Genomic DNA, 26,420 nt, shown 5'->3' with positions numbered 1-26,420 from the left:
CGAGGCAGTATTTGCCAATGTTTAGTTTACATTGATGCTCACATAGGTCATCTTCTATTACCACTAGAATAACATTGTTTTTTTAATAAGTGCAAGGAATGGATCAGTCCTGAGCAAGGACTGGCCTCAGCAGTGCCAGCTGCTAAGACAGTTGACATCCTAATATTGCACCACATTGTCAAGTTTCTACCTCCAGTTGGGAGCTGTGGGGAATGAAGCAGTGCATCTACTGTCCTGTGTTCACAGCTGTTGAAGTATTGGCAGACGGTGAACAAACCAGAAATTATCACAGAAATGAAATGGAATAAGTAGGTAAAAAGAGGGTCTTCATTTTTGAAAAGCTTTGCAGTTGCATCACTCTCTGAAGTGCTGCTTTCAAGATTTTAAGAAATTGGTTCTTTGATCTTTAATTTTCAAAGAAAAGAACCAAGCAAAACAATTGAAGGCTAGAAACAAAGGAGATGTTCTTCAGTTATAATAAATGCAAAACTATGTCAGTAAAAGTCCTTTAAAGCAAACGTCCCTGCATTTGAAGTGCTGTGTGGGGAAACCCAACTTTGCCTCCCACACAAACCCTCTTGATGTGTAAGTGAGCTGAAGTTAGCCATTCACAGAAAGGTACACACAGGTGCCGGTTGCCAAGAATTCTGTATATGCATGAGTGGAGTGAGATGAGGGTTGGAAACTCTGAACAGATACGACATTGTGGTTAAGAGCACCAGCCCCAGAGCCTGGCTGTCTGCGTTTGGACACCAGCTCTGTCCTAAAACTGCTCAAGCAGACACTGAGGTTGATTATTGCTCTGGTCATAGAGTGGTTGCCAGATAAGTGAGGGCCACATCCATTAAAGGACTCCGAATTCATGTACTGTATAGCATATAGACATGCTGCACGGTGGAGAGGTGCTTATTGCATGTGACCGGTGAAAGCACCCAAAAGCATACAATATTGCAGTTTTCCTTTCTGGCTTCTTTCCCATCTTATTTTAAATGCTTGAGAAAAGGAAGTTGAGTGAAGGCACTGAGGAAGAGCTGTGTGTGAGGAGGTATGGTCTAGCTCAGGAAACTGATGTCTTGGGTGCTCCTTATGTGACTTTAGTGCTTGATTGTTCTTGGGCTGAGGGTGAGGGCAGGAGAGCTCAGCTTTTTGTTCCTGTTATGTCCTAGTGGCCACATTGCATCTCCCGTGGAAGGTGATCAGTAGAAAGTGAGAGTGAAAGTCCAGGCTGGTTCCATGACTCCTGTGACATTCTAGTGACAGAGTTCTTCAAAGAACATTGGAAGTTAGTGTTTGCATGAAGAGGTATTCATGCATTGCATGAATCCAGGTTGTTCTTCTTAGGATTGGAATTGTTACAAACCCGTAAAATATATACAATTATTTTAGAAAACAGGCCGTTTTACTCAAAGTAAGAGAAAGGATCAGAAAACACTTAGACACATTAAAGGTTGATGTGTGTGCATGTACATGCTAATAATCCAAGTTTCATAATCAGATTATGAAAGATACTTTTCAGTCAATTAAGTTTGACTTTCTGGAAAAAATGTGACATGCCGGTTTTCTATTTTGTTTTGTTTTATTTTTTTATTCTTGATTTTCTAATTCATCAGAGACTGGTAAGAGCTTTTCTTTTTACTTGGAGAGAATAGTCTAGACTATCCTCTCATCGTATCTCACAATATTTAGCGTTTTAGGCCAATGGGCTTATTTTTAAGAATAGTCAACTTTTCAGTTGTGCCTAAATCAACAGATCTGTGTAGAGGACAACTGCATTATTTTGTGAACATAGCTCTTAAAAGTACCCTCCCCTCCCCCAAAATAGGCTAACTTAGGATAAATCTTTTAGTCATTGACCGTAATAATGCATGTTTTCCAGGAATTTGAAGGAAACATTGTGGTGTAGGGAACAAAAAAAAATTAATACATTGAAAATAACTTATTAAGAATAAATGGAGTTAAATAAAGTTGGACAATGAACTACAGAATACAAGCTTTCCTATTTTCAGCAAAAAAAATATGATTTCTTCCCTTTTCTGTTTCAGCCGATTGACTTTGAAACAAATAGGATGTTTGTCCTCACTGTTGCTGCAGAAAACCAAGTGCCGTTAGCCAAGGGAATCCAGCACCCACCCCAGTCAACTGCAACTGTGTCTGTTACAGTTATTGATGTAAACGAAAACCCTTATTTTGCCCCAAATCCTAAGATCATTCGCCAAGAGGAAGGCCTTCATGCAAGTACAATGTTGACAACGTTCACTGCTCAAGACCCAGATCGATACATGCAGCAAAATATTAGGTAGGACACATCATTTATGGTATTGTGTCTTTTATGTTGCATTCTATACTGTGCTATCAAGTTGTTTGAGTTGTCATTTCAATAAGAAATTTTGATTTGAACCAAAGCTATGCATTACAAGATGCTTTTACTTTAGATTTGTTAATTATGTTTGAATCTTTTCAAATCTTACATGTAGTAGCCAAATTCTTAAGGAAACAAATAATGGATGAGAGAGAGAAATCTTCCATCTATTGGTTTACTCCCCAAATGCCCACGCCAGCTGCGGCCTAAAGTGTGCTGAAGTCAAGTCTGGCCTGGAACCTGGGCAGGGACACTCTTACGGGCAACAGACACCCAACCACGTGACTCATCACCTGCTGTTCCCACTAACAGGAGGCTAGAATCCGAACCAAGCACTCCAACACAAGAAGCAGACATTCCAAGCTGTATCTTAAATCTTGTGCCACTCTGCCCGTATTTCTTTTTCAAAAATGCTTCTTCACTTTTTCAAGACTTACAGAAAAATCTCATAAAGTTGTGAACATTTTCCAAGATATTATATATTTCTCTGATGAAATGCCTTCCTCATAAACTAATGATAAGTAGCAAATGTAAGAATAGACCTACTCATGCATAATTTGATGAAAATTTATTTTATGACACAGTTCCATAGGCTGTGGGATTTCCCCTCCCCAAATTCCCTCTTCCCACCTGCTGATTTCCCCTCTAGTATTACAATAAATAATCTTTCATGAACAGTCCTAAGTCCATCATGCTGCTGTTGAAGTGTTTCCTGACATTTTAGGCATGGGCAATGATGGAGAGTCCAGCATCCTATTGTCATGATATCTTCAACAGCTGATGAAGCATCCTTTGCTTCTGCCTTCTCTCCTTTAAAAATAAATTGAATAATGATTTTGCATTAGCGTTTATACTAAACACCCAGAAAAGCTTCCACAGTGAATAAATAGAGGACATTCACAAACCTAACATTTCTGTTTTGCACAGCTCAGGTAGAAAGGAAAATGCATTCAAAACCTAAGAGCTAATTATTTTTATCTTTGACCTATGCAGTAATTACAGAATTTGTAAGATGTATCTGCAAAGATTTCCAACCTCAGCACAACCTAATTTATCCTTCATGATGAGAGAGTAGGTGGCTAGCCGAGCATACTCAATATGACTGTTATCCATAGTTGGTGATGATAATTTTTAAAATTAATTCAGAACTGCAATGCACAGATAACTGCACTCATTCACCTTTTCTCCGCACATTAAAGTCAAAATCAAAATTGTTCAGTGGCTCCCTGTCAGAACAACATCTTTTGTTCAGTCCATGTGTTGTCCTACCTTGAGAAGTACAGCCACACCCCAAAGGAGTTGAGCTGATGAACATGTTGACAAGGGCTCACGAGGATGGGGCTTCTGTGGAAAGGAGACTGAATGCTTGGTCAAATACAGGAAATCTTAGCGAGATTCTGAAAGTTCTCCAGTTTGACTTCCTCTCTGCCGTGAGAAGAAAGTAGAAGTTTTAGGAGTACTCTATGAAGCAGAATTCGACTTCTCTTGTGGCTTAACATTGTGTCCTATCTGTCAGAGTGACTGCTTATTTAGAAGTTATGTTTGAGCTGTTTTATTATTTGTTCAGGTGGATAAGAGCCTCTAATGAGATGTGCTCAGTCTGCTAAAGCCCACGGAAGATTGCTTTTTATGTCACCCCATAAACACCTGTGGAATGTTTGCTACATGACTGACCAAGCATGGCCTCTGTGTGACTCCAAAAATCACTATCACAAAAATGCTTTTCCTCATTAACGCTGTATTTTAAATATCTTCAGCAAAGATACAAGTTAATGAGCTGGTTGCATTTTGAATTAAGCCTATACAATGTGCTCTGTTTTTAAAGTTTTGGATCAAAATATTTAAGTTTACTGAACTTAATTTTTATAGATACACAAAATTATCTGATCCTGCCAATTGGCTTAAGATAGATCCTGTGAATGGACAGATAACTACAATCGCTGTTTTGGACAGAGAATCACCACATGTGAAGAACAATATATATAATGCTACTTTCCTTGCATCTGACAATGGTATGTAATTCAATATATTCTGTGCACTAGCCTGCATACTGGTTTCTGACACTACAGCCTCATCATACTGTCATGGTTTGCTATAAGATTGAATTGCTTTTTATCTTCCAATTATAAGAGGCTTGCAATGACATGCTTCCTTTATTTCTCTAATGTGTGTCCTCCATGTCCATACACCATCCTTGGACATTTCATACTGTGATAATGAACTTTGATGCTTCAAGAATCAAGTCTATCTCAGTGACCGCAGACTGTGGGTTTCTAATCCAACCACATTTGGACCTATTTTTGAGGTGGGACTGGGAATATTAGCATTTAAGAAAAATAGCAGGCTTCAATTTGGTGATCAGGATAGACACTTTGAAAAAGTTGCCTGTGAACACTGTTAATTGGAAGAGTTTTATTGAACCCTTCCAACTCCTGCATAGTAAGACACTGTCTTACTGAAACATAAGCTTAGGTGACCTGCTCAATGTCATGCAGCTAGAAAGATTCATATTCTCTCTCTCTCTCTCTCTCTCTCTCTCTCTCTCTCTCTCTCTCTCTCTCTCTGTCACACCCACCCCCCCACACACACACCTGAAAAAGGGAGCACAAATCTCTGCTACCCTCTGTGAGGAATAGGATGTGATCTATAGAAAATCCATGTAATGACAAGGATGCAGCAGTATTTCATATTCTTGCTGATACCAGACCTGCTATTCATGTTCAGTGACAGAACCTCATAGACCAGTCTGTGCAGCCTTATGTCAAAGCATAACATGAGCGTATGTCTTTTTTCCTTGTATAACAATAGCTTCCCTCTATGCAGGAGCTTACGAGTAATATATCCTGAATTATGATGTTAAGATTTGAAGAACTGTGAAATTATATGTATGCATACTAGTGATGAGTTACAGCCAAGTTTTTCAGGCACCCAAGGGAATTGTGGGGTGTGTGTGTGTGTGTGTGTGTGTGTTTGTGTGTTTCCTTTTAAGATTATTTACTTGGAAAGCAGTTATGGGGAGCTAGACCTTCCAATGGATGAGTCATTTCCTAAATGGCCTCAGTAGCTGGAGTTGTGCAAGGCCAAAGCCAAGAACAGGTCTCCCTAAGAGTGGCAGGGCCCCAAGCACTTGGGCCATCTTCTGCTGCTTTGCCAGGCACATTAACGCAGAGCTGAATGACTGGGAATTGAATCAGTGCCCCTAGGGAATTTCTGCCTCACAGACAGAGGCTTACCCCATTGTGCCCACAGTGCAGTCTCGGGGGATTATATTCTAACTGAAAAGGCATTTGATAGGAGAGGGAAGTGAATCGTTAAATCTATGTAGCTATGATTCTTTGTAAATGCACTAGAATCTATAAGATTGAATTTGGAGCCTTGGTTCTAAATTCACTGAGCAAGTAGTGAAACTCTGTGTGCCTTAGCTTCATTATTGATCAATTGTTTGGCCACTTTCCTATTCTAGCATTGTCATAAGAATCAGATAATTTTAAATATTCTGATAAATGTGAAAGCATCTCCAATTATCAGGTATCCTGGTGGAGTTAGAGTATCCTAAGAGGCACGTAACCTTCGCTTTGCCTGCCTTCTCTGAGACATCCTGTCATAGCGGCGGCAGACATTTGTGCTCCTTTTTCTAGGAGTATGTGTGTACCTCCCTAGGTGCATGGTCTTCAGCGGGTCACTTAAACCTGTGTTTCAGTATACAATATAATTTTTGAATATATTACACATATATTTGGCTTATATTGTATAAGAATTTGTAATGTGGCGAAAACCAAAGACTGCATTATGATATTCCATGGTACTGACAGCATTTTACAGTGCAGTGAGAATAGATTTAGGTCATGAAAATCAGTCTTCAGTAGCAACTCTTTGTCCAGGAATATGTAATTATCAGTAGTTCACAGCTGCTTCAATTCCTCATCATTTAAACCTACTTCTTGGGGTTGCAATGAAACGACATCCACAGAGAAACCTCCTGCTTTCTCAAGCAGAGCTGACGGATCTGCACTCATCAGTTTTTCTGTGGTATGCCTTCTGACATGAGGTCTTTGATTCTCTGTCATTTGTCTGTAGGCTCTGTTAACAGAATCCTGGCTGTGTTTGAGCCTTAAATGCATTCTTAGGTGCTTGCCTACACACATCCTGATTTGCCACCCTAAGAGAAGGGGCCACAGGATAGTGAGCCTGTGTCTGCCTCTCTAACCTTCCCCACAGTGCCTGGGAAAATATGCTGTGCGTGGCCCCAGGTAACAGACAGCAAGGACAGGGAAAGCATCATCACTACCCTGAGCTCTGCAGGGTGTTGGAGTGGCAGGAAGGGCTGACCTTGGAGGAAGCAGGAAGTGGACTTGCTCCAAAAACACTCTTCCTATGTTAACAAGGTTGCTTGGTGATAAGGGAATGACGGTTGGAAATTTTTGAAAATTTCATTGTGATTGGGGCTAGTCAAGAAGAGTCTTACTCCATGCTAATGTGTGACTTTTCTCCCTTTTAAGGAATCCCTCCTATGAGTGGAACAGGAACACTACAGATCTATTTACTTGATATTAATGACAATGCCCCCCAAGTGCTACCTCAAGAGGCAGAGACTTGTGAAACTCCAGACCCCAATTCAATTAACATCACAGCACTTGATTATGACATCGATCCAAATGCTGGACCATTTGCGTTTGATCTTCCTCTGTCTCCAGTGACTATTAAGAGAAATTGGACCATCACTCGGCTTAATGGTAAGAACAGGTTAATTATTTGGATATATGTGCTGTTAAGAGGTTTTGAAGCCTAATATGAAAAGTTAACTTTAAGTGCTTCATCATCTTCTCATTAAACATCTTTTAAAAGCTACTTGAAAGTTTAAGATGTTAAACATCCCCAACTCTTACCCTCCCCCACAAAAACCAGTTTCCCAATGAATGCAGTTGTAATCTTCATGGATACAATTAAACAGTTAATACATTTTAGAAAATGCTAAGCATTTTTAATTCCTGTAGGTACTAATTATTACATTGTGAGGTTCTGATTTTCTTTTTTCACATAGGTGATTTTGCTCAGCTGAATTTAAAGATAAAATTTCTTGAGGCTGGTATCTATGAGGTTCCCATCGTGATCACAGATTCGGGTAATCCTCCCAAATCCAACACGTCCATTCTGCGTGTGAAGGTGTGCCAGTGTGACTCCAACGGGGACTGCACGGATGTGGACAGGATTGTGGGTGCAGGGCTGGGCACCGGAGCCATCATTGCCATCCTCCTCTGCATAATTATCCTGCTGAGTGAGTGCCTTCATTGTCTCCTGAACGTTAATGCCTTTCATCCAGGGGTGATCAACCAAGTCACCTCTTATCATTGCCCGGAAAAGTTATGTAGCAACTGTCTTTGACCGATAGTACAGGGGACAATCAGATCCAAGTTAAAATTGTAATAGTAATGAGAACCCAGAGCACTGTCTGGAGCACTTGCATATTTGCCAAAAGCATCACCCAAATACTTCTTCGTGGCCCCTTAGTGTTTTCTGATGCCGGGGAGTTCTAGCAAATACTTTTCATGGAAAAACGTTAAACAGTCCTAAGTTTGAGCACGTATGATGGGAGTATGAATTTATGGCATGTAGTTGATGATTTGGGAAAATAAGTATATTGCTTTCTTTCACAAAAAGCATAGTCAGCAACTTGCTGCAGTCATGCGAGGATTCAGGTATTTGTTTCTAAAGGGCTGAGCAAAATAGAGATTGTACTTCACATTTGATAATAGAAATGATTACACAGCTCAATAAATTGTCTGTCTTTAGAATAAGTGTAGATTAAGGACTTGCTCCTTTCTAAGATATTTTGCAATCTTTGGTTCAATGGAATGCAAGAAATTAACCACTGGAAAGTACTTAGGAACCACTTCTGAGTATGTAGGTTAGAAGAATAAATTGCCTGGGCCCTGCAGTTTATTGTGAAATAGCAGCAGGACTTAGTTTATTGTGCGATCATGCTATGCACCAATCACTTTCTTGAAAATGTTGGCCATTTCTTTTATGTTTCCTCCATTTACAAGTGTTCTGGTAATTTAGAATTCTGTCCCTTTATTCTAAGCAATTACCACAGAAGCCTAAGCATTTTTTACTTCCTGTGTGGAGACTACTTTGGCCATAATTTGAAACCTGCGTGCTGCACTAATAATCCACTTGCTAGATTTAGCCCTGGAACAATGGCAAATGAGATCATGTATCTGGTTTTAAAAGGAGGATATTTACTTTTACGGCCAATAATAAAAAATGTGCTCCAATAGGAGTCATTAAATCTTTTGTTTCAGAGTGTAAATGGATACCCCTAGACTTTAGAGAGGATCGGTTCCTAGATAGGCATTGAAGTCCTTGTTTTCATTTCTATGGAAATGTGGCACATATGTCAACCGATCAAGAAGGACTTAGGTCTGATGGATTATGATGAGAAGAAGGGAAGCTGACATTTTGAAGCACGGTGAATTGGTACTGATGTTAACATCCACTCTCTGGGACATACATGGTTCTAGCCCTCACACGTAAATGTGAAGCACAGAAGCCTAATGTTATTGGCTCTCCACCTAATTTCTTAGACGTCTTACTTGAAGCGTTCAGTTTGATAGTGAAGGAAATGCAAAACAGTGTAGTGGAAGTGCTTCAGTTTCTGAGAGTCAGACTCAGAACTCAAATGCCAGGTCACCTGGGTAGGCCTGTGTTCCCCGGGAGAGCTACCATCCTCTGTGAATTGGAGAGTCTGGTGGTGACTCACCAACCTGAATAAAACAGTGGCTAACTGTCCAAGTTCCTGCTGCTTGCTGTCTGTAACCGTCCTTCCTCTATGGAGCCCAAGTACACATAGAAAGAAGTTATTAGTGTAGATGATAAAACTGAGCACAGAGACAATCCCCCATGAACTCACAGGTGCCAGAACCTGGAGACTGGGTCTTCACTCTGTGCCAGTACTCAAGCAAGCTTTCTCTCGCCTCTGTTGATGTGAGGTTAGAAATGGACAGTAGGATAAAAAAAGAGTATGAGCATTTGACCTGTTTCAGTATAAATTATTTAAGACTACAGATCAGGTTTTCCAAATGAAGTCTGATGGGGTGTTTTTGTTTGCTTTTCATATCGTCCTGCCTAGTCCTTGTTCTGATGTTTGTGGTGTGGATGAAACGCCGGGATAAAGAACGCCAGGCCAAACAACTTTTAATCGATCCAGAAGATGATGTAAGAGATAATATTCTAAAATACGATGAAGAAGGTGGAGGAGAAGAAGACCAGGTGAGCAATCATTTAGATCTTTGAAGGAAAATTTTAGTATGACCATACAAATGAAATGATTGGAAGAATGTTAGTATACATAATAAGAAATGGTGTTGGGTACCTTTCGTGTTATGCTGTCATTCACTTGATAAGTCCTATCCTGTACGTGTTGCACTTTGTTTTTCAAGATGTTACATGTAATTGTGTTTATCATGTTTAAAAAAATAACTTGGATTAGAGACTAGTGTTGTGCAGTGGATTAAGTTGCCACCTGCAGCGCCAGCATCCCACATAGACACTAGTGTAAGTCCCACCTGCTCCACTTCCAGTCTAGCTTTCTGCTAATGCACCTGGGAGAGCAGTGGAACATGGCTTGAGTGCTCGGACCTTTCACCCATTTGGGTTACCTGGATGAAGTCACCTGGTTACCACGGCTTCAGCATGGTCCAACCCTGGACAGTGTGGCCAATTGAGAAGTGACTCAGAAGACAGAAAATCTTTCTCTTCCTGTATGTGGGTGTTTGTGTGCATATGTGTGTATTTGACTGTCTGCCTGTCTCTCCCTCTCTGAAACCCTGCTTTTCAGAAAATAAATTTTTAATAACAGTAATAAAAATCAGTTGGGACAGATCTTGGGCAGTAAGAATGAAGATGAAAAGCTTCTAAGCACACCTGTGTGCTGTCTCCAAGCCGCAGCTCCAACTCTGCTCCCGTGTATAAGCTGCCTCTGGGCAGTAGTGGATGAGGCATAAGGCAGAATGATCAAGTACTTAGATCTGTGACACTCAAATGGGAGACTTTATTGTAAAAAAAAAAAGGTTTTATTTACTTTCTGTATTTGAAAGTGAAAGAAAGAAACAGACACAGTGGAGATTTCCTGTCTGCTGGTTCATTCTCCGCATGCTGGACTGAGCCAACTAAAAGTGCTAGGAACTCAATCAATGTTAGTGATTCTTGGACTAACAATATTTGTAATATTTTTGCAACAATAATAAATACTTTGTAAATAATAACTCTCTATTAATACTTTTGATTATATATTTTCTCCCAAAATAAGAATTTAACTGTTTTATACACTGGAATCTGTATGTTGATTTACAAAAATGGTAAAAAAGTGTTCATGATACTGTTTTAACCCCTAACAGAATTGAACAGAATTAACAAATACCTGCCCTGGGGAATCTCACAGTAATTGGATTCTAGGGAGTCAAATATCCAGGAAATAATAGATGTGGATTTTAATACAGCTCTGTCTGTTATTACAACTTAATTCAATGTGATACAGTTCTCCTCAAAATTACCTGTGTTTCTGTAATCCATAAGATACTACTATGTAGTATTACTATGGGAGACATTCCTTAAACATGTCTAGATACCAATATTAAAAGTGGGTATAGAAGTTTGAAAAAAGAACCCAGGGCTCTTGGGTTTGCTATTTATAACTAAGTGCATTAATAAATTAAAACACATTTACTTGTAAAATAATTTATAAATGAAAATTTTATATTTTGGGCCCAGCATGATAGCCGTTAGCGCCTAAAGTCTTCACCTTGAATGTGCTGGGATCCCATATGGGTGCCAGTTTGTATCTTGGTGGCCACCCTTCCCATCCTGCTCCCTGCTTGTTGCCTGGGAAAGTAGTTGAGGATGACCCATAGCCTTGAGACCCTGTACCTGAGTGAGAGACCCGGAAGAGGCTCCTGGCTTCAGATTGGCGCAGCTCTGGCTATTGCAGCCATGTGGGAAGATCTTCCTCTCTGTCTCTCCTTCTCTCTGTATATCTGCCTTTCCAATAAATCTTTAAAAATTATATTCATAAAATTTATATTTTTTGGAAATGTATGGATTAATATTTCTATTTATAAACTTATAAATAGATGTGTGTGTGCATGTGTGTGTGTGCGTGCGCGCACATACCAGTGACAGGGCTGCTAACATGAGTAAAAGCAAGTTTTGTGGACATGGCTTTCCCCTTGACTCCCTCAAGCAAATGACAGATCACATTGCAGTTCACAAAGCACATTCCATCCATTGTTGTGTTTAAATCCTTGCAGCAACCCATTCCGGTTTTCAATTTGGCTTTTACAGAATGCCATGTAGTTTTCTTTGGCATTGTAACTAGCAAAGCCAGGACTCAAACCCTTCTGATGCGGGTTCCAAGTGTAGTTTACATTACCTAAATCATCGTTTGTAAGAGACATGTATTTAAAACATGTCGAAAATTTGACTCAAGTGTGTAAAGCCGTTTGAATACCGACTAATTAAAGTGTTTCTATAAATATACCCCAGGATTTCTTACTTAAATTTCTCATAACTACCTGAATATTAAAAACTCATGTTTGGCTTAATCCTTAATTAACCTGTCCTTTCACTTCCTTAAGCTCTGTTTAGGATCAACACAAGTGTGTTGATCACATATTCTCGTAAATCTTCCACTCCTGTTATTTATGTTTCATTTAATTCTTTTTAATATTTTCCTTTTTTTTTCTTAAAGATTTATTTTTATTACAGAGTCAGATATACAGAGAGGAGGAGAGACAGAGAGGAAGATCTTCCAATGATTCACTCCCCAAGTGAGCCGCAACGGCCTGTGCACGCCGATCCGAAGCCAGGAACCAGAACCTCTTCCGGGTCTCCCACGCGGGTGCAGTGTCCCAATGCATTGGGCCGTCCTCGACTGCTTTCCCAGGCCACAAGCAGGGAGCTGGATGGGAAGTGGAGCTGCCGGGATTAGAACCGGCGCCCATATGGGATTTTGGCGCTTTCAAGGCGAGGACTTTAGCCGCTAGGCCACGCTGCTGGGCCCTTCCTTTTTTTTTTTAATGATACAGTTCCATAGGCTCTAGGATTTCCCTTCCCCCCTCCCCAAGTCCCCTCAGCTCCGTTGATTCCCTTCATGTTATTATGGTAGCATAGCCTTCATAAACAGTCTTAAGCACATCATCCTGCCATTTTAGTGTATGAACAATGGCAGAGAGTCCATCCTATTGTCAGGATGTATTGAACAGTTTCATTGGGACTCCATCTTTGATTTGGAAGTAGAGATCCATACTGCATTGTATCTCCACTTCTGGATATGATAATCTCTATTAAACAGTTCCCATACATCCTATTAAATGAAAAACCATAAAACAAAATCAACAACAGGAAGAAAAATAGGAAATTTAGAACAGTATCAAGTTAAATAACATCATCCTGCATAATTTTGAGGGCATAAGCCTGTACCTTATTTAGTGAAGCTTCAGTAAGCATAGTGATAACTGGAAGATCATTGGTATAATAGGGTTCTGCAATCAATCAATCAATCAATAAAATGGAGGTCCAGAGAGCAGAATGAGGTAGTTCTCTCGGTGTCTTCGAGTTTGGACCAAAGACACTCTCCTCCTTCCCAGTCCCTTGAAGGATAGTTTCCTTTCTGTAGTTTCTTTAGTACAGACTTTATTTATCAATCTCATCCACTTCAACGCTTGAGACCAAAGGCTAAAACTTAGTTATTGTATTATTTCCTCAAATTATCATTGTATATGTCTTTAGCCTGTTTCTCCCCCCCACCACAGCCGCTGAGGAATTCTAGGCCCCCAGGTGAATTCAGCATGAATGTGTTGCTTCTCACCCACGTGGCAGGCTGCCTGAGGTTTTTTCCTGTATTTTTGCTGGTCTTTCTGTGATCTTTTTGTAATCTCTTAGTTCTTGGTTCTAGACTAGATTTTAGTTCAGGTCAAGACTGTATATCTCTGATCCTCTGATGCAATTTTCATGTGTGGTTTTATTAATAAAAAAGTATGACAAAATGACATAATGAATTCATTCCAGATTTTCCTTCATTAATGGAGCAAAACACGTGGCGTAGGAATTCTCCAGCAAGGGGCTCTGTTTTCTCTATCTCTTAAGTGGTTTTTGACATCCGTTTACTTACCTTGGTCTCCAAGGCCATGAATAAATAAAGTCTTTTCGTTGTAGTTAAATAAAGAGGTCAGCATTATCTCAATCTGCCCACAGCATCCAAATGAGTGTCCTGTCGATGGGTAACATGCCATCCACTCTCTGAAACTTGTCAAATCCAACTTCTTCCTAGTATGCCAGCTGCTCCAGCCTGCACACAGCCTTTGGTATACACCCTCATACTCTGGGAAAAGCCCTTGGGCAGAGTGAGTGATGGGTACATTCTAACCGCAGGATACAAATCTATCGGTCCCAGGCACTCATGGCTGCTGAACTTTCCTTCAGAGTTTTGGGTGATTTCCCTCTTACAGCAGATTCCTTTCTCCTAATAATGAGTTGTCCATTTCTGTATCTTTGTTCAGTGGGATATCGTTTTCTTCTCAGTTATGTTATGCATTGTAGAAACTGTGATTTGGTCATTTATGAGATTTGTTTTTGACAGTGTGAGGATAATAAACAGTCTCCTGACTTTCTGTTTCACAGCAAGCAAAGACACCTTCTTGGGGTTTCCCCACGTAACTACCTCTCATATCGGCAGCATTTCCAAAACCCTAGGAACTTGCTTCTACCCACAACTAGACCATAGGACTTCTGCCAAGAGTAATCATTTTTCACTGTTTCTGTCACCATAGACTAGCATTGCTTGTTTTTGAATTGTTTTGTGATAGCTAACATACTATAGGTCCTTTTTTATTTGTAGTTTCCATTATACTTACGAGATACATTCATTTGTATCTAGAAGTAATTCATTCTTTCCATCATTGTATACTGTTCAGTTTCAAGAGTTAGCCATATTTTACTAATCTTCTTCTATTATAGAATTTCTCTAGCTGGTCTGTTTTTCATAAAACTGCTATGAATATTCATGTGTGTGTGTGTGTGTTGGTGCATTTCTGTTGCTCTGTGAATAGGAATTGAATGGCTAGATTACAGAATGAACACATACGTGACTAAAGTACCCATCCTGTCACTGTCGTTCTATAGTTTTCACCTACCTTCTTAGAGTGATGTATTGATTGCCCCCTCACGGCCATTCTCATTAGTTGGATGTTTTAGCCGTTTAATCTGCTACTCTGGTAATGTGTCTGTTCCACTACAACTGCTAGCCTGTTTACCACCTGGATATCTCTCTTCATGTTGTTTATGTCAGCTTGTGTCTACTTTTTATTGGGATGTCTTTTTCTTTTGACTTGCGGAGATCTTTATGTATTATAGAAATGAGTTCTTATCAATGCAGTGTCGTGTGTCCTCCATTGCTTTTTAGTGATGCATTGCGCTGAGCAGTTACTGATTTTCAATGAAGTCCAGCTTGTCATTTCTTTTCTTTTTCCTGTTGTAGCTCTCCCTTTTGTAGCTTATTGAAGAAAACTTTGTCTGCTACAGGGTGAAAAGGAATGTTCCAACCACCTCCCCCTCCCCCCAAATGTGTCTCCATATGACCGTTTGAATTTTTGTTATTTGACTCATCCCGGTAAAGCTGTGATCTATCTGTAACGTTTTGTTTTTCACTTGGTATGAGATATAAATCTAGATATAGGTCAAAGTTTGTTTGTTTTTTCCTTTATGGATATTCAGTAACATTTATTTAAGGGAAGATGCGCCTTCAGCCCTGCATGGCAATGTCGCATTGTGTGAAGACAGATCGCTGCATGCGTGCAGGCCTGTGCATGCACTTCGTGATGCTGCTGAGCTGCTTCTGGGTCCATTCTGGGGCCATTTGCAACAGGTCTGAACTGCTGTCTGTCTTTCTTCTTGATAGCCCTTTGCTTTTTGATTTATTTGATGATGATTGTGCAAATAGATTTATCATTTATTTAATGATCTTACTTTCTAAGTGTACTTAAGCCATCACTGTACTTCATTTTTTTATTATATTTTGGCAATCTTTACATTGTAAATTAGGGTAAAAAGGTACAAGGGCTATAGTATATTTCATTCTTTAAATGGTGGTTGTTATAAGCCTTAAAACTAGGGTTAGTTCCTGAAAAATTCAGTGTTGTGAAATCGACTGTATTCTGTTTCCATAATTCACATGTGGCTTCCTGTTAGAAAGTAAATTCCTTTGGAGTGTACATGAAGCCTTTTTGGCAAAAGAACATGATTCATAATTTTTTTAAGTTTTTGTAAAGGATATTATTTCTTTACAGAAATAGGGCATGGAAATGGGATCAGTACCATGTCTTATTCTAGACAAAGGTATAGTGATTTGTACTATCCATGGCTGCTCTTTAGTGCAGTGTGTGTGTGTGTGTGTGTGTGTGTTATCCCAAAGTATGGATGGGGTACATACGCTGTCGTAACTGGATGTATCTTTTTTTTTTTTAAAGATTTATTCATTTTATTACAGCCAGATAGACACAGAGGAGGAGAGACAGAGGAAGATCTTCCATCCGATTCACTCCCCAAGTGAGCCGCAACGGGCTGGTGCGTGCCAATCTGATGCCGGGAACCTGGAACCTCTTCCGGGTCTCCCACGCGGGTACAGGGTCCCAATGCATTGGGCCGTCCTCGACTGCTTTCCCAGGCCACAAGCAGGGAGCTGGATGGGAAGTGGAGCTGCCGGGATTAGAACCGGCGCCCATATGGGATCCCGGGGCTTTCAAGGCGAGGACTTTAGCCGCTAGGCCACACTGCCGGGCCCGTAACTAGATATATCTTGAGACAATCGGGCACTGGTCTGTTTGCTCAGTGTCTCTACTGGACAGCCTTTTAAAAGGTTACCTTATTTATCATCTTATTTATCTGAAACAATGAGAAGGAGAGACTGAGGTGGTGGCTGGGAACCAGAAACTCCATGCGGGTTTCCCGTGTGAGTGGCAGGGACCCGAATCCTAGGGCCATCCTCTGCTTCCTTCCCAGAGGCATTAGCGGGAATCTGGATGAGAAGCCGAGCAGCTGGGTCTGGAGCCACCACTCTGGTGTGGAAGCTCACCTCGACCTGCTGTGCCACACCTTCCCCTCAAGGCCAACACTGTTAAAGATCATTTTTGCAGTCATTAAACCGTATTTTGTCCTAAACATTCACCACAGTGCCTTTATCCAGCTTTAATAGATGGCTGATTAGCAGCTGACCTTGGGGCACTGGGCAGGTCAGAAGCAGCAGAAAAGATAAGCCAAAGCTGGTTCAGCCAAAATGCTTATTCTCCCTACCTTGACAAAATACCCTTCCTATTGGCAGATTAGAAAGAAAACAAAGGGAAAACAGTCCTCCAGAGCAGTTGTTCTTATCATTCTTGTCTTGATTATCCTCTCTATTTAAGTTCTTCCGCCAAGGTGCAGAGTGTTAATTTCTTTAACAGAAGAAGAGCGCCTAAGAAAAGAACAAAAGTAGAAAACACCCACCTCTGTGGCTTCTGCAGTCCTGGGAGGAGTATTTGTCTGAGCTTGTGGATATTCTGTTCTGTTGAGATTGTCAGGGTAGGGAGAGGCTGGCCCTGTAGGTGATAAAGTACCATGAGATGTGTCCTGACAGGAGTGTTATCTGTGTGCAGCGCTGTTGGCTGCTGGACAGGCACTCTGAGTATTATGTCCAGTCTATTTTCAGAGGGTCAGGTTCCTTTATCTGCTCTGCTGCTATTATCAGCAGGGCTTTTGCTGCTTACCAAGGCACGTTTCATTACCCTCATTAGTAAATGTCCTTCAGTGCCCTTTAGGCCAGTGGGCTGGTTACAGATAAATTGCATTGCCTTCTATTATCTGTGCATCTACTTCCCTCTGTATCTGCAACACTAATAAAATCAGGGTGAATGGACAAAACAGCCAATAGCTCTCTTTCCTAGGAAACATCACCTCCCAGCTCCTTGGGTTAGAAGCAGAAACAACCAGCTTCTTGCTGTTTAAAACTTAGGTGTGCAAGTGGGTGTCCTGACACAGAGGCTTACGCCCTACTAGGAATCCCCTTTCCATATAGGAGTAATAGTTTAAATCTCAGCTGTTCCACTTCCTAATATACCTGGGGTGCTCCAACAGTGACACAGCATGTGAGGTCCTGCACCCGTGCTGGCTTTAGCCTGGCCAAACCCTAGCTGTTGTAGGCAGAGATTGAGCCAATAGATGTGGATGGGGATGGGAAATAGCTGTTCTTTCTCTCTCTCTCTCTTTCTCTCTCTCTCCATTTAAAAAAAATAGCCATTTTACAAAGTAAAGGTTACACATAGTTAAGAGTGGCTGATATGTTTATAATACTCACTTGTGAGTGCTGTTCGTGAACATCTTTCCCTACATCACCCAAAAGTATGCTTCATTCTTTATCACCAATCACTAGCCAGCATTGTCAGACACCATAGTAAACGCTCTATATGTATGTCTCATCTGGTGCTCATGAAAGAGTAGCCAGGTGGGCACACGATTTTAGAGAAAGCAGCACAATAGGGATTTACTCCATGTACCTGTGTCTGGTAAAGGTGGTGATTTTATCATCAGCTGGGCAGTTACAACATAGCCTTTCATTGTATTGTTTGAGTCCATCAAAATGCTGTCCGACTGTTGAGATTGGCTCTGGGACGTCTTGCAGCTTGGAACATTGACCATCTCCAGGGTTTTTCACTGTGTGAGTCAATATTATTCTAAATGACCAACAGCAGCAGCAGCTCAACCCCTTTGGATTGTGAGCAGGAGGCTCAAGGAGCAGAGGCCATGTTCGGGAAGCAGGGCTGGTCATCACCACAGCAGAGCTAAGCCGTTGGTGCTGAGAGTCCCTGCCAGTCAGCTCTCCGCACCAGCTTTCTCTGGATCATTGTGAATTCCTGACCAGATTTCTCCATGGCATTCTAGATCTGTCTTTTCATTTGCATTGCTTCTCTCTCTCCATCTCTGCCCCGCCTCTGCAGGCCCAGCAGCTCTCAGCTCAATAAGTACTACCAACCTCACAACCCAGGACTTTGTATAGGACACTGTGACCGAATTCCCAAATTCGGCAGGGTCTGAACTCTGAGAACAGGTGGCACCCACCTTGTGTGAGGGAGCACGTCTGTGTCCAGGGAAGTAGTTCCTGCACTAGGGCCCTGTTTATACGTCGCCTGAAAAATTCAAGAATTGAAAGAAAAAAAACATACCAATTTCTTACTTCTCAATCCTAAAATGAGAAGATCTGGAAATGTAGTCTGTATTTTGAGATGACAACAATTATTGGAAACTACAGGAAGTTTTTCCTCTTTAGGCAAGGCAAGCATATTCCAGAAATTATGTTTCCTTTTTTGGTACCAGACCAACTTTATTGGTTTATGTTGTCAGCCTGTGCTTCATAGATACTTATTTTTGCAGATCTTGATTAAATTATGTCATGGTGATTAGGCTTGAGCTTAATAAAAGCCGATATCTATAAAGAAGATGTACTGTGGCGTTCTGCAATCATGGGGAATATTTCTGTAGTAAATAAAGGAAGAAAAGATGGAAAAGGAGGACAATGCGCAGGGGAGAAAATTGACACAAAAAGATGTGTCACTGTATGTTTTAGTTAAAATAAATGAGTTTCTTAAAAAAAAATTCAGAGCCCTTTGCTTACTTGAAATGATTTCTTTCCTTAGTAGTAATTAGGTTGAAGGTCTTTAAGTGTTTGAGATAGGCGCGGTGTGCTGTACAGCACTCAGAGACCCTGTGCGCCTGTGGCTCTGCCGTCCTCCAGATGTGGCTGCCAGGCCCACCTAGCATACATACATTCGTGGTAACAGAACACAGAGGATGAGTTATGGGGTATTTTGTGTATCACACATAGAAAGTGACACAGTAAATTCCACTGGGAAATATCCCTTAACTGAGTGCCTGAAGAAAATATAAAATATGATGGACTTAAGATTTGGTTTTGTGCTTTAAAAAAAAAGATGTATTTTATTTATTTGAAAAACTGAGTAACAGAAAGGGGTAGACAGAGAAGGAGATCCTCAAAATGGCGCAGCAGTTTGGGTGGTCCAGACTGAAGCCTCGAACCTGGATCCCCCGTAAGGATAGCAGGGACCCACGTGCTGGAGTCACCTGCCTCTGCTTTCCCAAGCCGTGAACAGTGGGAGCTGTCAGCGGCATAGTCAGGACTTGACCAGAAGATCTGCTCATGGAATGCTGGCATCGCAGGCAGCAGATAAACCCTTGATGCTTCCTCACCAGCCCCAAGAGCCGAATCTGAACCAAAGTACACTGACTTCGTAATCTCTTTTTTAAGAAGTCAAATACAAGGGGCTTTCAGTTTATGGAACGTAAACTGCAAAAGTTGATTATTATTTTTTTTTTTAAGATTTTATTGTTATTAGAAAGCCGGATATACAGAGAGGAGGAGAGACAGAGAGGAAGATCTTCCATCCGATGTTTCACTCCCCAAGTGAGCCGCAACGGGCCGATGCGCGCCGATCCGATGCCGGGACCAGGAACCTCTTCCGGGTCTCCCACGCGGGTGCAGTGTCCCAAAGCTTTGGGCCGTCCTCGACTGCTTCCCCAGGCCACAAGCAGGGAGCTGGATGGGAAGTGGAGCTGCCGGGATTAGAACCGGCGCCCATATGGGATCCCGGGGCTTTCAAGGCGAGGACTTTAGCCACTAGGCCACGCCGCCGGGCCCAAAAGTTGATTATTTTAAAGCAAAAAAAAAAACCCATTTTGAAATCTATAACTACATTTTTTATAATACACAATTTTCATGAATTTTTGAAGACTCCGTATATTATGTGTAAATTTATTTGAACAATAATGTAGTTTTTAAGAAATCCTAAAACGATGTTTCAGAAATTAGTAAGGGATGTTTTGGTGCCTTCCTTTCATATTCACAATCAGTTGTCGTCTTTCCTTTATTACATATGTGTATGTTTCCTCCACAATCAAGTAATGCTCCATTCCAGGATCCAAGGACTTGGGTTCTTTATTCGACTGGTGGTGTTTTAACAGAAAGATGTAGCTAATGGTAACAGTCTTGAACTGAAAGTGCATTTAGATGACTGTACGTTTGTCTTCTAAGACAGGCAGTTCTTGGAAAGATTAAGAAATATGTTCATCTTTATTCATCTAAAACGAGTTATAAGAAAAGAGTGGAAATCACAAACATTAGGAAATGGAAATTTCAGACTCTGGGAGATCGGTGGAGTCTCTGAATGCCTGATCCTCTGCCAGCTACTGACCACTCAGCCCTGCCCAGCTGCGTCCCTGCTCCCTGCAGCAAGCCCTATGCCAAGGCTGCTTACACATGCACTGCCCTATTTTTTAAACAGTTACACTACTGCGTTTCCTTGACTTTTTTTGTATATGTCCTTTTAAAGGGCATTATTCTAAACAGTGAGATCAATAACCAGGTCTGTGCTCTAAGAGACACAAAAGTACTTGTGGAATGATACCAAATACAATTGCCTGGTCGCTTCATTTTCCCAAGAAGATTATGCCATAGTTTTGCAGTGGCAAGAGTGTTGGAGTTAAAGGTCAGCACCTTCTGTCTTTGAAGAAGAACCATGGTTTTGCACCAGAGAAGGAAGTTTCATCTCCTTTGTATTTCTGAGGTCAGTTTACAAGGGGCTGGGACAGGACTTCGTGTGGAAGCACTCACAGGGGCAGGCTCCTTTCCAGTTGGAAGCAGCAGGCTGTCCCCTGAGATTAAAAATGTGGAGGAAAATCCAGGGGGAGATCCATCCCCTGTGTGTTTCAAGTACCCCGGTTATTTTCTCTCTATTAGGTTTACAGTTGAATCCAAGAAAGCTTTTAGCAAATCTTTGAATTGGTGGGACTTTAATAATCCGTAGAATCTACTTAGTTTCTCACATCGTTTCACCTGAGCAGAGTTACCATCATAACTTGGCTTCACTGGGGAAGAAAATCAGGCCTAACATAATTTACATAAAGACTTGTAAGGGTATTTGACTTACTTGTCAGCAGTTGCATGGTAATGTGTTGACACCTTATCACTATTTTATTCAATTATTTTAATGCCAGGAGCTATAGAGGGTGAGATAATAATGTTCTTCTCTTCTAGTGTTCGCTCCTTTCTGTGTCTTTGTGAAGAATTTCTTGCCTGTGCCACAGTCGGCTTTCTTTTCAGATCTTTTTCCCCCTTCCCCTTCTAATTTTTTTTTCCTATGTACTTTCATGTCAATATTTTTATTTCTCATAGGCCCTCAGTCTTGAAACATTAAAACTGTTTACCTGATCCGTATGGGAATTCGAAAGTTACTTGCCTTTGCTGCTATAAAAGGAAAGTGTTGCAGTGGTACCAGTCCCTGCCTGGCTCTGTTGTGTGTTGTCACTGGTTCTTCCAGGGAGTATGATAAAGGGCCATAAACTTTGAGTACTTATCCCACTTGCCAGAAGATCAGAGCCGTGTGGGACCTTTCTGAAAGAATCTGCCTCAACAGAAGGTCTTGCTTTTACCAACTGTGTACAAAAATAAGACTCATTGCATCCTCTCTGGTGTGCTGGAACCCAGTGTTTTGTTAGTATAACCACCTGGAATTCTTCCTTGCAACTAAAAATCTCTCAGGGATTTTGCCCCCTTGGCACCTGTTTGGTGTGCTTCCTCACTGGCAAGTGACAAAAAAAAACTGTACCATTGCAGCACTTATATTTTGTTTTGTTATGTTATATTTTGTTTTGTTAACATAACCAAGTACTCTAAGGAAGATTCATGCTATCAATTTCTGAAGCCATTATCAATCAGTACAAGAACAGCCAGATCTAAAGCGTCAGCTGCTGGTTAACTTTTTACTAAAATGCTCACCCTTAAATCACCCTAAGACATTTTAGCTCATAGGCAAAATATTTTAAGTTATTTAAAATACTAGTATTCTAAAATCTCTAACTCCATGCCTACTTTTCATGATCATTGCCAATTAACATTCCAAACATCAGTTAAAATGTTTTCCTCAGCCTTCTTGAAAACTAACTTACTTTAGATGTTAATAATGTAAAGTTTGAAAATCGTAAGAAAGTTTTCAGATCTACTCTTTGTCTTGAGGTTTACAAACCAAAGAAAAATTTCTTTGGGGATTTTTGTAACCTTCAGAAGTAAGGCCATGAATCCAGTGCTCTTGAGAAAATTTTTGCTCCCTGTAATTCTCTCTGTAATCCTCATCCTACATGTTGTAATTTGTGTATTTAAGTAAAGTGGTATTGGAGTGTGAAGGTGTATAATTTAGGATGTCCACATAGGGTGTTCCTCTAACAAAAGCTCTAAAATCAGACCTTCAGAGCAGAACTTCTTCCATCTGACAAAGATGGGCGTTAGCAGCAAAAGCCCACCCTGGTGACTAGAGGACACTTGTATGTTCTGTCTGCAACCAAGGTTCTGCAATAGACAATGAGAATCCATCATAGAAAGATCTCTAGGTTATCTATTTTTAACCAATTTCCGGTTTTCTGTAAGTCCGTGATTTTTCTACCTCATTTTAAAAACCATCAAAACTGGGGGATTTAATAGGCTTCCATTGTTATGGGTGATCTCAGCATGGTCATGACTTAACATTGAAACCAAGGCCATTTCTCTTCTTTCATTGTGAATTATTGCTTCTAGAGTATGATGCAATGTAAGTGAAGTGTGTTTACTTGGCTGCTTTTTTGATATATAGAATGAAGATCATCACTGAGGTTATAATCAATACCTTAAAAAATGATCTATTTAAGTTATAGAGATAGAGAGAACTCCTGTGTGTTAATTCAGTCCCCAGATATTTGCAATAGCAAAGTCTAGGCCATGCTGAAGCCATGGGCAAGAAATTCCATCCAGATCTCCTAATTGAACATCAAGGACCCAACTGTTTGAACCATCACCTTCTGCATACCAGGGTGCATGTTACAAGAAATTAAAATTGAAGGGAGAGCCAGGGCCAAAACCCATGCACTCCAGAATGTGTTCCAGATGTCTTGGTTGCTACACCAAACACCTTTCTTAGCAATCTTTTAGGTTAAAGGACTTTCTGTGGGCCAGATGCAGTGATGATCAAAAGAACTGAGCAATACCCAAGATTTTAAAGCTAATGCTGTGTTCTGGTTCTTTAAGGTAGTAAGTAGTAGGAAAGGCTATCAAATGAAAGGCAAAACAATACACATTGATATGCTGTGATGTAAGTGTGTACTACGAAAGGTCTTCAAAATATTTATAGAAATGTGTGCTATGAAAAAATTCTGCCTGAGTTTTAAATTTTTTTCATCAAAATAAACTCATGTTCCAATTCCATGTTGCACAAACTTTCTGAAGTGCCCATTTATACACACTGATCAGTAGAGCAAGCTGGGAAGAGACGGCCATCTTCGACCAGAGGACAGTTGACAGAGTATGAGTTCTCTTGCCAGATTTTCCGATTTTTAGTAAAATGTAACCATATCTAAGTGTTGGTCACTTTTGAGTGTTTTAATAGCAGTCTTTATTTGCATTTACAACCTTTGAAATTGTCTGTGAAGCCAAGCTAGAAAGATTCTTCTTAGGTAAAGGAATTAGCGTGAGTAAAGGTCACATTTGTTTTTGTCCCTTATACTAAAGAAACCCCGTTGTACTGTTGCAGTTGTTACCCAGAAATGCTGTCTCATATATCCAGTACTACCTTGGGATATGTCACTAGATAAAAGGCAGTCATTAGGCATAAGGTTCAGGTACCTGCCTTGTGTAATTCAGACCTCTAATGAAGCATTGCCAGAGTCCAGCTCCAGCCGAGTTCGGAGCTCGGGAAGGGTGCGTGGAGTCGGCGATAAAGAAAGACACAGACACTGACACTTGGCGTGTTCTCACACCAGCCCAAGAAAAAGCTGACCTTCTTATTTACTCAAAACCTCACAAGCTTCTGCACAAGCAACTAATTGTTCTGTTTTTTACTTCAAGACTAAGGGGGCATGTACAGACATTCGGTCATTCCGTCTGCACTTCAGGGCTAAGCAGGTGCCCCTAGAGATAATTCTTTAAAACACTGTATTCATATTCTTCAAAGCAAGCCATTATTCATTCTTCAACAGTAGCCATGGAGCGGCAGCCAGGATTCCAAGGCCAAGGCACATGCGATTACCTGCTAATCAGTAGTACATTCCTACCACATTTCTATTTCTACAATTTGTCCATTATTTAATGGGAAAATAGGTTACAAGGGAAAAAATATAAAATCTAAAAACAAAAGTTTCAAATGTTAAATCCCCCTACAACTATAGACTCTACAACCCTATAAACAATGAAGCAATAATCAAAAGCATTTTTCTTTAATAAAAGCATCCTTAATTCCTCTAGCTAAAAATTATCAAAGCAGCTAAAACAGTTACATTTTCTATGCTCCAAAAAATTGCAAAGACAGGCTAGCCTTTGAGATAACAGTAACTATATTTATTGCCATAGCAGTTGCAGCTCTCACTCCCATCACTTGCATTAATATTTAGAATATGTTCAAGCCCCCTCCCAGAAGGAGTGCTACATGTCTGGACCAAATTCTGAGGCAATGGTTAAGTACCCAATAAGGTGTCCAAAATTGGCATGGGCTTAATTGTACTCCTGTGCACAGTTAAAGGCCCACTCACCAAGACATAATCAATAACATTAACTCTGAAGCTCACGTTGGTGGCAAAAGCCATCTCACAGGGGCAAACAATGCCTCAATAGATTACAGAATTCTTAGTGGGGTGCTTGAGTGTCCATGCCAAAAGGTGGTGAGACTGCATCAAGGTGGTCAGAGAGAAATCCGCCGGGCCCTGCCAAACAGCTGGAAGCTCCCCCAGGCCCTGCCAAGCGGGGGAGCTGTTTTCTTCACACCTTCGTGCCATCCACATCTACTGCACGGACCCCAGCAAAGCGTTTGTCACCCTCAGGATAGAAACACATCTGGGCGGTCATCAATACGCTTAGTAGCCGTTTTCCACTTTCTAGGAAAGCTTTTGTCATTGTTAGAATGCACGTGTATTCGTGGTTTACCTCACTCCACTTTGCTTGTTAGTTACATAATTAAACATGACCCAGATAACCCTGCTTCTTAGAATGAAGGCATTCAAAATTATCCATATCAGTCTCTTTGGTAGCATTTTAGCATTTCAAAGCATTTCACATCTGTTATATATGCTTAAGCTTTTAAGAAATTCTGTAAATAATTTCTAATCATATATTCTATAAATTTTAAATGGTGGAATGTTTTACACTTTGTAGGGATGGTTTGAAACACTCTGTCCTGATGTGAGAAATCAGTGGCCTGTGCTTTAGTCATATTGATCGTCCTGGCATAGTGTGTGTTCCCTAGCCCAGGTGTGAGTCAAGCGTCAAACCTAAAACCAGTTTCTCACTGAACATATGTTCAACATTTGTTTTGTTTATTTCAAAGGCAGAGTGATAAGAAGAGTATAAAGAAGGACGTCTCCCATCTGCTGCTTCATTCCTACCAAAGTGGCCCACAGTAGCCAGGAGTTCCACCTGGCTTCCCACATTGAGTGCCAGAGGTTCAAGCACTCGGGCCATCTTCTGCTGTTTTCCCAGTTGGATTAGCAGGGAGCACAACAGAACCCTCCAGACAGCCAGGACTTGAACTGGTTCTCTGATACGGGATGCCTGTGTTGTGCCGCATCACAGTGCCAGCCCCATCTCCAACCATTTTGTACTGATGTATCAAGTTTACATGCCACTCTGCCTTTCTCTGCTCTTTGTGTACTTCCAGTAACTTCCACACTCTGAGGAGGAGCTTTTCCATAGCAGTACCACCACATCCTTACCTGTTAGACCAACCTGTTGGAAAGAAATTTTTCAGGTACCAGTTTCATGAGCAAGAATAGTGTTCAGTTTTAGATGAGGGATTTCAGTATCAGACACACCTAGGTTTGATTCCCATCTGAATCACAGGCTGGTTAACATTCGTTTGGGCAAATTATTCAAAAGATGATAATAAAATATTCCTTGCAGATTGCTTAGGAAGTATTGATAATGAGGACACACTTAGATATGATGAGTTGT

The 26,420-nt window shown here is 40.8% G+C and overlaps 1 protein-coding gene across 1 annotated transcript in view; it reads left to right on the top strand.

Moving 5' to 3' along the window:
* Nucleotides 1-26,420, top strand: part of CDH2 (cadherin 2) — a 221,567-nt gene that overhangs the window by 181,983 nt on the left and 13,164 nt on the right. The window contains exons 10-14 of the mRNA XM_004579582.3: nt 2,043-2,296; nt 4,229-4,371; nt 6,859-7,092; nt 7,401-7,634; nt 9,489-9,628. Of these exons, the coding sequence (XP_004579639.2) occupies nt 2,043-2,296; nt 4,229-4,371; nt 6,859-7,092; nt 7,401-7,634; nt 9,489-9,628 (1,005 nt within the window). The remainder of the gene's footprint in view (nt 1-2,042; nt 2,297-4,228; nt 4,372-6,858; nt 7,093-7,400; nt 7,635-9,488; nt 9,629-26,420) is intronic.

Source organism: Ochotona princeps, chromosome 18 (genome assembly GCF_030435755.1).
Source record: "Ochotona princeps isolate mOchPri1 chromosome 18, mOchPri1.hap1, whole genome shotgun sequence".
NCBI lineage: Eukaryota > Metazoa > Chordata > Mammalia > Lagomorpha > Ochotonidae > Ochotona > Ochotona princeps.
This window is presented reverse-complemented; position numbering and strand designations above follow the sequence as displayed.